We start from the raw sequence: 14,020 nt of genomic DNA, 5'->3' as shown, positions 1-14,020 counted from the left end.
ATTACTTTAGGAGATTATTATTATTTCCGTAGGGAGTTGTAAATAGTTGTAATTCTAAATTGATTAGTTATTCGAATTTGTTTCTTTTTGATTTAACATGTTGTTTGTGAATCACGTGTTTGATGGGGTAAATGACCAGTTCCCTGAGGTCCTGGTCTTTGGGTAAATATACAGAGGTATTGTGTTCAGTCTGCATTTAGAAGGGAAAATATATGTTAATAAGGGATGACTGTTACTTCAAATGGATTGTGATATATGTATTGCTGATTTCATTTTGTGTTTTTGTTTCGATACAAATTTCCCCAGATTGGGATACTGGAGTGTGGGATTCTGCAAGGGGTTAGGGTGCTAACTTCATGATCTGGTAACTCTTCCTAGAGGTCGACAGTAGAATAGGGGAGTGTGGACTAATTTTGAAAATGGTTTTAGCAGTAACAGTATGTTATGCTTTTTGACATTTGTCGTAGAGATAATGTTATTAAGAAAAGGTTAATGTAATAATTTGTCATATAGTCAATGCTTGTCTGGATTTCCTGAAACAGAAATGAAATGAACTAAACTGATGTTATGATCTGTGTTGTTTTAGGTTGTCATGGAAGGTGACGTCAGATCATGTCTTAATGCATGGTAGGAATAATTTGACCACAAACAGTGTGTGTGAGCCTCAAAACCCTCCCTAACCAGCTGAAGGAAGAAGACAAAGGTGTGCAATGCGACAGTGACTTTTAACACTTCAATCTGAGTCCGAGCCATAAACGGGGACATAGTGCTTTGAGCGTGTGTGGAATGAGCATGGCGTGAGAGAACGGCTCAGGTGAGAGACTCGTGTACATGAGAGAAACGGATGTATCTACTTGGATATTAAAATCAGGACATTATCAAGTACCATGATTTGTGACAAGCAAAAGATACATGTGCCGTTGGGAAGATGAACTGTAAACGATATCTGAAAAAGACACGCTAGAATGATAAGTGCCGGGGAGGGGGGGGGGGGGGGTGGTTGGTCTACACATTGTGAACAATTTAGACTAAGGATGCATTGAGATACTGATCTTTCATTACCAGGCCCCTCGTGACAGGACAACAGGGACAAAGGGGGGCTGTAATGAGAAGAGTTATTACCGGCAATAAAAGGTTGTTTATAAATGAATGTTCTAACAGGGATGATGTGTGCTAAATTGAGAAGCTGGAATTTGAGTCCTAGACTCAAAGTAAGCACTAACGGCTGTCATTCTAAATTTGGGTTGGATAATTTTATAAAATGCTTCAGTTGTGATTTGGATACAGCGAGAGAGAGTTGCTACCGAACGGTGAGGGGTGGGGACGCTGCTAAAATGTATTTGGCCGAGAGAGTCAGCAGAAACCTCCTAAAGGGAGGTGGTTTGTTAGGGAAATCAAAGCATGATAGCTTGGGATAACCACAAACGTTTTTTTTGTCTCTTTTGTTTCACCATGTAATTAGAATAATAATGTTAGTCACATTAATGAGTGGGGCTAAGTTATTAAACATGTACTTTTTTTCTCTTTCCTTTTCAAGTCAGTATGTTCAAGTCAGTATGGAACATAAGAGTGATCATTGTTCCAGAGGAGGGACAGATGTATATTGACTAATTGATTTGAGAAGGTGAAAGTATGTTTATAAATGTAGAAAATGCATTAAGAATAGTAACTAGTGTGTTATGAGTTAGATGTAATGATAGGAGTATTATTTCTATTGCAGAAATCTCACAATGAAAGCAGTGTGTGTGTGTTCCCTCTGATACAATATGTCAGAGGTCGGCAAACCTGTTCCTGAGTGCTGCAGGCACTTCATGTTTTTGATTAACTTTAAGGTATTATTATTTTCATTTTCGGATGAAAAGCGTGCCCAGAGTAAACTGCCTAATACTCAGGCCCAGAGTCAAAAATGTGCATATTATTAGTAGATTTGAATAGAAAACACTCTGCAGTTTCAAAAACTGTTTGAATGATGTCTGTGAGTATAACAAAACTCAAATGGCAGGCAAAAACCTGAGAAATCCAACCAGGAAGTGGGAAATCTGAGAATTGTAGTTCTTCTTTTGAATCCCTGTGGGGTCACGTTGCACTTCCTAAGGCTTCCATTGGCTGTCAACAGCCTTTAGAAACGTGTTTCATCCTTCTCCTGTTACTGGGCAGAAAATAGGAGCTCAGTCAATGAGTTGACTGCCTGAGGACAAAGGACTTGGTTATGCGCGAGCCCGCCAGCACGCCCCTCCTTCTTTTTCTTCTTGAATGAATACGCTATTGTCCGGGTTGGAATATTATCAACGTTTTATATTAAAAAGACCCTAAGGATTGATTGTAAACAACGTTTGACATGTTTCTACGAACGGTAATGGAACTATTTGACTTTGTCTCTGGTACTGCCTTTGGATACTGATCTGAACGCACAAACAAAACGGAGGTATTTGGACATAAATATGGAGTATTTCGAACAAAAATAACATTTCTTGTCGAAGTAGGATTCCTGGTAGTGCATTCTGATGAAGATCAGCAAAGGTAAGAGAATATTTATAATACTAATTCTGAGTTTAGTTGATCCCAGAACTTGGCGGGTATCTGTATAGCTTGCTTTGATGGTTGAGCTATTTTAAAATCTGACACAGCGGTTGCATTAAGGAGAATTATATCTATAATTCTTTCAATAACTGTTGCAAATTTTATCAACGTTTATGAGTATTTTTGTAAATTGATGTGCACATTCACCGGAGTTTTGGTGGGAATACATTTTCTGAACATCACGCGCCAATGTAAAATGGGGTTTTTGGATATAAATATGAACTTTATCGAGCAAAACATGCATGTATTGTGTAACATGAAGTCCTATGAGTGCCATCTGATGAAGATCATCAAAGGTTAGTGAATATTCTAGCTGTATTTTTGGTTTTTGTGATGCATGTCCTTGCTTGGAAAATGGCTGTGTGGTTTTTCTTGTGAAGTTTATGTCCTAACATAATCTAATTTTATGCTTTCGCCGTAAAGCCTTTTTGAAATCGGACAATGTGGTTAGATTAACGAGAAGTTTATCTTTAAAATGGTGTAAAATACTTGATTGTTTGAGAAAATGAAATTATGAGATTTTTGCTGTTTTTTATTTCGCGCCATGCTATTTCAATGGCTGTTGAATAATGTGTCCCGCAGGTGGGACGGTCACGTCCCACCTAGCCCATAGAAGTTAACCAACCTGGTAGACCAGGTGTGTTGAATTAAGGCAATAACTGAACTGATCAAATAGCTCAGTAGTTCAGGATTTGGGGGAGAAAAATGAGGATAGGGGAAAGAGAAACAAGGGTTAGGGGAAAGACTGTGGCGAGCATAGGCAACTAGGCCAAACACTTTATACAAAGAGCTGTGGCAAAGTAATGTATGGCAAGTTGTGATGCCTTGAAGAAGCTTCTGTCTTCCTTTTATACTCAACAATGTCTGTGTTTATGCATACCCGTGAAAGGCCTGTTGTGGTAATCATATAATTACCTGATACTCAACTGTACATCAAAATCCCACAATTGGAACTTCAGGTTGTTGTACGTCGCTGTCTCCACGTTGAAGACGATTGCTGTAAAACACAATGACAGAGATGAAACACCTTGAAATATGAGCACACAAGAAAGGAATGCCCTTTAATAATGATCCACTCTATTTTTGACATGTGGTTTGACTGAAACTTGACCTTTCATCACAAGTATAAGGTCATAACAAGGTGAACGAGTCCAAGCATCTTCTGAAGACGAGACCTTACAGTTTATCATAACACAATTTATTAACCCTTTAAAAGGTATGAGGCCTTAGTTTAACCCCTTCAGACTAAACACCTCCCTCTGCAACTGGATCCTGGACTTCCTGATGGGCCGCTCCCAGGTGATAAGGGTAGGGAACAACACATCCGCCACTCTGATCCTCAACACGGGGCCTCTCAGGGGTGCTTGCTCAGTCCCCTCCTGTACTCCCTGTTCACTCATGACTGCATGGCCAGGCACGACTCCAACACCATCATCAAGTTTGCCGATGACACAACAGTGGTAGGCCTGATCACTGACAACGATAAGACAGCCTATAGGGAGGAGGTCAGACACCTGGTCGTGTGGTGCCAGGACAACATCCTCTCCCTCAACATGATCAAGACAAAGGAGATGATTGTGGACCACAGGAAAAAGAGGACCAAGAACACCCCCATTCTCATCAACGGGGCTGTAGTGAAACAGGTTGAGAGCTTCAAGTTCCTTGGTGTCCACATCACCAACAAACTAACACTGTCCAAACACACTAAAACAGTCGTAAAGAGGGCACGACAAAACCTATTCCCCCTCAGGAGACTGAAAAGATTTGGCATAGGTCCTCAGATCTTCAAAAGGTTCTACAGTTGCACCATCGAGAGCATCCTGACTGGTTGCATCACTGCCTGGTATGGCAACTGCTCGGCCCCGACTGCAAGACACTATAGAGGGTAGTGCGTACGGCCCAGTACATCACTGGGGCCACGCTTCCTGCCATCCAGGACCTCTATATCAGGCGGTGTCAGAGGAAGGCCCTACAAATTGTCAAAGACTCCAGCCACCCTAGTCATGGACTGTTCTCTCTGTTACCGCACGGCAAGCGGTACCGGAGCGCCAAGTTGAGGTCCAAAAGGCTTCTTAACAGCTTCTACCCCCAAGCCATATGACTCCTGAACAGCTAATCAAATGGCTACCCAGACCACTCTTTTGTGCTGCTGCTACTCTCTGTTTATAATATACACTACCGTTCAAAAGTTTGGGGTCACTTAGAAATGTCCTTGTTTTTTAAAGACGCCTTTAACCTCTCTAGGGTAGGAGGCAGTATTTTCACGGCCGGATAAAAAACGTACCCGATTTAAACTAGTTACTACTCTTTTCCAGAAATGAGAATATGCATATAATTGGTCGATTTGGATAGAAAACACTCTAAAGTTTATAAAACTGTTTGAATGGTGTCTGTGAGTATAACAGAACTCATATGGCAGGCCAAAACCTGAGAAGATTCCATACAGGAAGTGCCCTCTCTGACCATTTCTTGTGCTTCTGTGGCATCTCTGTCGAAAATACAGGATCTCTGCTGTAACGTGACAATTTCTAAGGCTCCCATAGGCTCTCTGAAGGCGCCAGAAAGTGGAATGAGATCTCTGCTGTCTCTGGGCTAGGTACAGGAGCGCTGTTTGTGAGTGGTCAGGCTGGTGGCTCAGAGACAGGAGATGCGCGGCCCCGAGAAGTGGCCATGTTTTTCTTTCAGCCTTTGAACGAAAACATCTCCACGAGGTGAGGTCTTGCATGGAGCCCCAGGCCGAGGGAGATTGACAGTTATTTTGTGTTTCTTCCATTTGCGAATAATCGCACCAACTGTTGTCACCTTCTCACCAAGCTGCTTGGCGATGGTCTTGTAGCCCATTTCAGCCTTGTGTAGGTCTACAATCTTGTCCCTGACATCCTTGGAGAGCTCTTTGGTCTTGGCCATGGTAGAGAGTTTGGAATCTGATTGATTGCTTCTGGACAGGTGTCTTTTATACAGGTAACAAACTGAGATTAGGAGCACTCCCTTTAAGAGTGTGCTCCTAATCTCAGCTCGTTACCTGTATAAAAGACACCTGGGAGCCAGAAATCTTTCTGATTGAGAGGGGGTCAAATACTTATTTCCCTCATTAAAATGCAAATCAATTTATAACATTTTTGACATGCGTTTTTCTGGATTTTGTTGTTGTTATTCTGTCTCTCACTGTTCTAATAAACCTACCATTAAAATTATAGACTGATCATTTCTTGTCAGTGGGCAAACGTACAAAATCAGCAGGGGATCAAATACTTTTTCCCCCTCACTGTAGAACTGTTTGGCCATAATGACCATTGTTATGTTTGGAGGAAAAAGGGGGAGGCTTGCAAGCCGAAGAACACCATCCCAACCATGAAGCACGGGGGTGGCAACATCATGTTGTGGGGGTGCTTTGCTGCAGGAGGGACTGGTGCACTTCACAAAATAGATGGCATCATGAGGGACGAAAATTATGTGGATATATTGAAGCAACATCTCAAGACATCAGTTAGGAAGTTAAAGCTTGGTCGCTAATGGGTCTTCCAAATGGACAATGACCCCAAGCACATTTCCAAAGTTGTTGCAAAAGGGCTTAAGGATAACAAAGTCAAGGTATTGGAGTGGCCATCACAAGCAAGGAGGCCTACAAACCTGACTCAGTTACACCAGCTCTGACAGGAGGAATGGGCCAAAATTCACCCAACTTATTGTGGGAAGCTTGTGGAAGGCTACCTGAAATTTTTTTTCACCCAAGTTAAACAATTTAAAGGCAATGCTACCAAATACTAATTGAGTGTATGTAAACTTCTGACCCACTGGGAATGCGATGAAAGAAATAAAAGCTGAAATAAATCATTCTCTCTACTGTTATTCTAACATTTCACATTCTTAAAATAAAGTGGTGATCGTAACTGACCTAAAACAGGGAATTTTTGCTAGGATTAAATGTCAGGAATTGTGAAAAACTGAGTTTAAATGTGTTGGCTAAGGTGTATGTAAACTGTAGAACAAAACTATTTTTTTTATTTTGTATTTACCAAATAAGTCATTTTCGGCAATAATAAAAAATAATACAAAAACGCCATTTATTACCCTATAGGCTCTTTAACGAACCATGGCGGAGTTAGTGCCTGCTGACCTGGGATTGGCTCCGCCTCCCTGGGTTGGTCCCAGTCCTCTCTGGGTGAGTTTAGTAGTACCCCCTGGTGGCCACGGGCAGGGGACGGGCCCTCTCTCCGGCGGTCGGCCCCGCCTCCCTGGGTTTGTCCCATCCCTCTCTGTCTACCCCCTCTCTTCCTGGTGAAGAGAGCAGGGTGGATGTAGTGGAGCCGCCTGGGTGTTGAGGGCAGGAGGTTGGCCCCCCTCTCCGGGAGACACCCCCACCCTCCATGGGGCGGCCCCAGCCCTCTTTGGCCATCTCCCCCATCTCCCTGGTGCAGGGAGCCTGCTGGATGTAGTGGCACCCCCTTTTGGACGTGGGTGGGGGTCGGCACCCCTCTCCGGGTGTAGGCCCCCTTTCCCTGAGTTGGCCCCATCCCTCTCTGGCCCTCTGTAGGGAGCTAGCTGGATGTACTGGTGCCCCCTGGTGGCCGTGGGTGGTGAGGTAGGCACCCCTCTACGGGGGTCTGGCCCCCCTCTCTGGGCCTCAGCTGACCCCCCCCTCCCCCCTCTCTTTCACTGTAAGTTCTACACCTGTTGTATTCGGCGCATGTGATAAATACACTTTGATTTGATCTTATTTTCGTGGCCAGATTTTGGGCGGAGTAAAACCTCTCACTTTGCCTCTTGCTCTCTGCACTCACGCATGTGCATCAGAATTGTACGTCTTCTAGATTCTATCAAAAGCTTCCGAAAGCGACGTGGCTTTTCTTAGCTACGTCGGTGCCTAGCTACTTCATCTATTTATTCTCAGAGATATTCGTTTGGACACGTTCATATAGTAACATAGCTAGGTAAGAAACTACATGTTAAAGAATTATTCTAGTTTAGTAGCCAAACTGTTATAACGGTATATACCTACGTCTTCATTCATTGTGGCGCCTGACTACTGTAGCTAGCAGGATTGTTTGCTGGTAAATAAACAAACAATCTTGAGGCGTCCAGTGCAACGTTGACGTTGAAATTAGAAAGCAATGTCTGTCTTGATTGCTCAACGTAGTGTTTCGTTGTGAAATCTTCTTAGTCTATGGTTGACATCGACACCAGTTAACTAGCTAATGTAGCTAACTAGCTAGTTAACGTTAGCTACAGTATCAGGTTTATTCGTGCACCCATACAGAAAATGGACCAAAATCTCAGCGAACACATTATAGGCCAGGCCTAAATGTTTAATAATTTACGGACAGACCCGTAACTGAACCCTTTATTATACATAAGAAATTGTGAGGGATGAAGAGATGTGTAGCTAGTGACACTTTGATGGACCTAGCTAGCTAACCCTAGGCTGTCGGATACTTGTTTGCCCCCAGCCGAACCATCATGGACCAGGTTATGCAGTTCGTTGAGCCCAGCCGGCAGTTCGTCAAGGACTCCATAAGGCTCGTTAAGAGGTGCACAAAACCAGACAGGAAAGGTATGGTTATCAGTCACCCAGCTCTTTCTTTATATGTCAGTGGTTTACTTATACACTTGAATGTGTGTTTAGGTTACACGATCTGCTATCCTGATTTAGGATCTTGTCTTTTGTCAGTTCACTGTCTGCTGAGTGAGTTTACACTCTGAAGCATAACATCATTGCACAGTAGATTGTCAAAAGGGTTACTTGGGTAGCAAGTTAACTGACTGCAACCTTGCATAGCTGAGCAGCTACAAAGCATTATTAGGAGATGGATAACACTGATGATTAATCACTGATTGAATCTTCAGTGTTGACTTCACAAGACCACAATCACAGCTTCAGATATAACCAATCTCTTTTAGCATGACATTAAGTGAATGGAGCAGGCCTGTTTCTATTTTAAACCCCTTGATGTAGAAAAACAACAAAAAAACACATTGATCAAGAAGACTCTTGCGAAGCTCTGTCTGTTTTTTCTGCCGTTGTCTGTGAAAGATTCTAATTGTACCATCTCTTCTGATCATTTCTAGAATTCCAGAAGATCGCCATGGCAACGGCGATTGGGTTTGCCATTATGGGCTTCATTGGGTTCTTTGTCAAGCTCATCCACATCCCCATCAACAACATCATTGTGTAAGTAGGACCACACCTTCAACATAGGACTAGACTGCATGACAACACCAGGAGTCAAACAGTAGTCAGTACATTATTGGAAGAAAACACCCTTTAAGTCCATTTGGCTTTGTAGGTTAGTGTAGAAATTGGGTGATTTAGCTAAGGTGCGCTTGTGTTACCAATCTACAAGCATCCAATATGTGTAATGTAATCAAGGTATGATGTGCATAGATGCATGTAGTAATGCCTTGGAAGATATATCTGCATTAATATCAAACATACTGCTGTTTTCCAGCACTTTGATGTGATTGAATGCAGTACACATGCTCTATTTCAAATCATAAGGAATAGTGGAGGACTGTAGACTTGGGTGAGAAACTTAATTAGCCTATGTGGCCCTGTTCATGTGTTGTTCTTCTCTCTCAGGGGCGGCTGAACATCTGGAGGTGTGATACAACTACGACTACAGAACTACAATACCCAGTGACCTGAGACAGTGGGGCAACATGGGATAGTGGTGGGGGGGTGAAGGGATGTGATTTTTGTTTTTACATTGCACTGTGTTAATAAATTAAAGAAAAATCTGCGTGTTACAATGATGATGATTATTATGTATGAGATGTATATTGTGTGTACATCACAGGAGGCTGCTGAGGGGATGGCTCATAATGTCTGGAATGGAGTGGTATTAAACACATGGAAACAATGTTTCATGTGTTTCATACCATTCAATTTATTCTGTTCCAGCCATTACTATGAGTCCATCCTCCCCAATTTAAGGTGCTGGGTTCCAAACCGTATACTTGCACCCTACAATCCACCATTGAGAGTATGCCCCCCCCCCGTGCTGGCAGAGGGTGGAGCACGCTGGTCGGTTATGTAATTTCTTGTCCCTGCAGATGCCCATGCTCCAGAGCAACGGCTGGTCCGTAGTCACGGTTACAGGCTTCCTCTGGTCTCCCTGGCTGACGGGCTCGTAGGTGTTGTATGTGCTCACCAGGCTCCCGAACTGCAGAACCTGGTTGTCTATAACACAGTCAGTAAGACATGTTCAGCCTGCAGAACCTACATGGAAAGGTAATAGAGGAAAACACCACTGTTTACAAACAAACAGTTACACTGTAACCCCAGGGTGGTCCGGTCAGACCACTCCATGCTGTGTATTAAAGCACTCAGCTGGGACCAAGGGAACGGTGGTGGGAGGGTGTTCACACACACAAGGACTAGCATTGTGCTTGACCACTGCATAAGAGAACTGAGAACTGGTATGCCTCAAATCCAACCCTCTGGCCCGGACAGAAGAGACTTCCACCATAGAGCTAGCTGCATTAAGTTGAGGATTTTCAGGTTCTCTTTTCATGTGTCCATTGGTATTAATAAAATAATATTCTTCACTACATAAGTGTAGACTTCATTACAATAGAAAGGTGACACGTCAAAATAAAGTGAGAGGACTGTAGCTAGGGTGATGATGATGTCGGTCTTGGAGGTTACTGAAGACGTTAATAGATGAGGTGGTCCTGAGACTAGGTTGACAGTGACCTCGTTTGGCAAAATCAGGCATTGCAGGATGTTGCGTTTCTCCTTCCATCAGAACTCAAAGAATGTACTACTAACTTATTGTCATGTCTATTTAATATGAAGGATATGTTTAGCATCTTTGTGCACCTCAAGGGTTGATGTAAAAATGGGTTATACATGGACTGTCTGGATTATGCCATTGTGTAACATTGTCTTGTGATTTTAATAACCACACCTCACATTCCCTTGGGGACAAAGTTATTCTACCTTATAACCCCATTCTACTGGCAGACAGGCTGAAACTGCATCCTATTCTACTACATCAACACTGACATCTCAGAATTACTTTGTTTGAAAAGTCTATTGGGACAGGAGAACAAAACATATGTAGAATATTAAATTAGGTTATTGAATGTGTATAAAAAAAATAGTCCACCATAATCACGTTTCCTGGATGGTACTAAACAAACACCGAGAACAAATCAAATGTCAGGTGGCTGAATGCACATCAGCCTGACAAAACGCCATCCTGCTTCAAAAAACAGAACATCCATGATGTTACATTGTGTTTGTGTGGGTGTTGTAAACATCCATGATGTTACACTGTGTTTGTGTGTGTGTTGTAAACATCCATGATGTTACACTGTGTTTGTGTGTGTGTTGTAAACATCCATGATGTTACACTGTGTTTGTGTGTGTGTTGTAAACATCCATGATGTTACACTGTGTTTGTGTGTGTGTTGTAAACATCCATGATGTTACACTGTGTTTGTGTGTGTGTTGTAAACATCCATGATGTTACACTGTGTTTGTGTGTGTGTGTTGTAAACATCCATGATGTTACACTGTGTTTGTGTGTGTGTTGTAAACATCCATGATGGTACACTGTGTTTGTGTGTGTGTTGTAAACATCCATGATGTTACACTGTGTTTGTGTGTGTGTTGTAAACATCCATGATGTTACACTGTGTTTGTGTGTGTGTTGTAAACATCCATGATGTTACACTGTGTTTGTGTGGGTGTTGTAAACATCCACAATGTTACAGTGTGTTTGTGTGGGTGTTGTAAACATCCACGATGTTACTGTGTTTTGTGTGTGTGTTGTAAACATCCATGATGTTACACTAGCAATAGGAGGAATGGGGAGTGAAAACAGTCATGAAAAGAATGAAAGGAAGTAATTGGCCATAGAGGACATTGAGGCAGAGGCATACCGTATGTTGTGTGAATGACGTGAGTCCTCCAAACCGTTCCTCTGCAGAACCTATGCTGAAGACACTAGTTGTAGTTAATTTAACCACTAGGGGCAGTACTCCACTGTGGAAAGAGGAACAGTGGATTGTTGGGGAAAGATTTTTTTTAGATACAACATTTTTTGATACATAGGCATGCACGTACGCAGCCCATCAAACATGTAATGGGCAGCCCTATCAATGCCTAGCACTACATGACCAAAAGTATGTGGACACCTGCTTGTCGAGCATCTCATTCCCAAATCATGGGTATTAATATGGAGTTGGTCCCCCCTTTGCTGCTATAACAGCCTCCACTAGACGGCAAGCTTTACATCACTCCAGCCGACGCTTGGCATTGAGCTGCTCGACCATCGAAACCCATTTCATGAAGCTCTCAACGAACAGTTATTGTGCTGACTTTGCTTCCAGAGGCAGTTTGGAATTCCCTAATGAATGTTACAGAAGATTTTTACGCGCTTCAGCACTCGGCGGTCCCATTCTGTGAGCAGCCACTTCGCGGCTGAGCCGTTGTTGCTCCTAGATGTTTCCACTTCACAATAACAGCATTTAGTTGACCGGGGCAGCTCTAGCAGGGCAGAAATTTGACAAACTGACTTGTTGGAAAGGTGGCATCCTATGAAGGTGCCACGTTGAAGGTCACTGAGCTCTTCAGTAAGGCCATTCTAATATTTGTCTATGGAGATTTCATGGCTGTGTGCTTGATTTTATACACTTGTCAGCAACGGGTTTGGCTGAAATAGCCGAATCCACTAATTTGAAGGGGTGTCCACATACTTTTGTGTATATGTAGTGTAGGTTGGGGCTAATTAAGCTAGCTCAAGTCACGGCTCCACACCTGATAAGATTTTAAACAGAAGGGGGGAGAGAGCAAGAGACACAGTTCCATTTCAGCCCAAATGCCATTCCGCTAGAGCCGCCCCCAAAGACTATTTGGAGTCATCACCCCCCCCCCTCTCTCCTCCTCACCTCTCTCTCCAGAGTAATTTGTAGTGTAAATATGGGTATTTAAAGCGGTCACCTTCTCTGGTCTCAGGGCTGAAAAGGCAATTACAGCCAGCAAACAGCTTCATTGTTATCAGTGGAGGTGCGGCGCTCATTCCGGTCCCTGGAGCAACACTGGCTGCCATCGATCGTTATCAGGGCTGAGGAGAGGATTACTAATGAAGCTATCCTGAGGCTCCGTAGTCTGTTTGTGTGTGTGTGTGTGTGTGTGTGTGTGTGTGTGTGTGTGTGTGTGTGTGTGTGTGTGTGTGTGTGTGTGTGTGTGTGTGTGTGTGTGTGTGTGTGTGTGTGTGTGTGTGTGTGGTTCTTCACATTAGGTATCTTTCTGTTCATTTCCTCTCCCAGCATGACTCTCTGTATAGCTCAGATCTAAAAGGACATAAAACTGTACAACAGCAGTTTCCCTCCCTGCCTCATCTTGACACAGCACGGCTGGAGAATACTTTGAGGATACTTCACCTCCCTTATTTGTTCTCTTTCTTCAGACCTTGAGCAGGAGATGGAATGAGAGAGAGAGCGAGACTATGCCAAGGTCAGACGGTGAGATAGTTCAGCAACATCTGATTTAGTCCAGGAGAAAACAGAAAAAAAATGCTCTCTCCCACTCCCTCGCTCTTTTCCTGCAGAGAATAAACCCAGACAGTCATTAGTACATACTGCAGCTTTAGATACAATACAAATAGGTATTCATTCACCTGTGTGTGTGTGTGTGTGTGTGTGTGTGTGTGTGTGTGTGTGTGTGTGTGTGTGTGTGTGTGTGTGTGTGTGTGTGTGTGTGTGTGTGTGTGTGTGTGTGTGTGTGCAAGAGAGAGAAAGAAAAAGTGCATAATAACATCCATTTCTCTTAAATATAAAAAGACAGCAAGGAGACAGAGAAAGCAAAGAAGAAGTCAGAGAAGGAGAATTAGAGAAATGTCCTGCTTGACTTCAGCAGTTAGGAGGACATGTTTATACCTTTCTGAACAGGTCTGACACATGTCTAGACGGATGAAGAACAACACTGTTCTATTATTACTTCTGTCTGATGTTACTTACGCTTACACCTCTCTCTCTTGCTAGGTGTGTGTACTGCGTATCTGGAGGCGAAAGAAACGCACACCTGTTTAGGCGAGGTGCTGGCTAGCGGAGTAGAGCACTTGAAAAAGAAAAGGAGAGCCGCACACTTTCGGAGCTCAGATGCAACAATTTAATAACCAACATTTCGACAGACAAGCTGTCTTCATCAGGGTGAATTTAGTCAGGTTGCCCAAAAAGGTACATATTTTAGCTTTAACCAATCCAAACACACACCGGCTCTGACCCTCGTTGGATGTGGCAGGGCTTGCAAACCATTACAGACTACAAAAGGAAGCACAGCTGAGAGCTGCCCAGTGACACGAGCCTACTAGACGAGTTAAACTACTTCTATGCTCGCTTCGAGGCAAATAACACTGAAACATGCATGAGAACACCAGCTGTTCCGGATGACTGTGTGATCACGCTCTCCGCAGCCGATGAAAGTAAAACCTTT

General features: G+C 43.1%; 1 protein-coding gene and 1 pseudogene across 3 annotated transcripts; one reads left to right on the top strand and one right to left on the bottom strand.

The window, feature by feature from the left end:
- Positions 1 to 657: 657 nt before the first annotated feature.
- Positions 658 to 9,315, top strand: LOC106590555 (protein transport protein Sec61 subunit gamma). Of its 3 annotated transcripts, none has more exons than XM_014181666.2 (4): positions 658 to 814; positions 8,028 to 8,131; positions 8,647 to 8,749; positions 9,158 to 9,315. In XM_014181666.2, exons 2-4 carry the CDS (start codon positions 8,038 to 8,040, stop codon positions 9,165 to 9,167), a joined length of 207 nt encoding a protein of 68 aa, XP_014037141.1. In that variant the 5' UTR covers positions 658 to 814; positions 8,028 to 8,037; the 3' UTR covers positions 9,168 to 9,315. The 3 variants fall into 3 exon arrangements, with proteins under 3 accessions (XP_014037141.1, XP_014037140.1, XP_014037138.1); XM_014181665.2 differs by lacking the exon at positions 658 to 814 and adding an exon at positions 7,215 to 7,238; XM_014181663.2 differs by lacking the exon at positions 658 to 814 and adding an exon at positions 7,227 to 7,511.
- Positions 9,316 to 9,384: 69 nt separating this feature from the next.
- Positions 9,385 to 14,020, bottom strand: part of LOC106590551 (thiamin pyrophosphokinase 1-like) — a 47,984-nt pseudogene continuing 43,348 nt past the window's right edge.

Source organism: Salmo salar, chromosome ssa29, assembly GCF_905237065.1.
Source record: "Salmo salar chromosome ssa29, Ssal_v3.1, whole genome shotgun sequence".
NCBI lineage: Eukaryota > Metazoa > Chordata > Actinopteri > Salmoniformes > Salmonidae > Salmo > Salmo salar.
The sequence above is the reverse complement of the archived record's forward strand: the minus strand, read 5'-3'. Positions and strand labels throughout refer to the sequence as shown.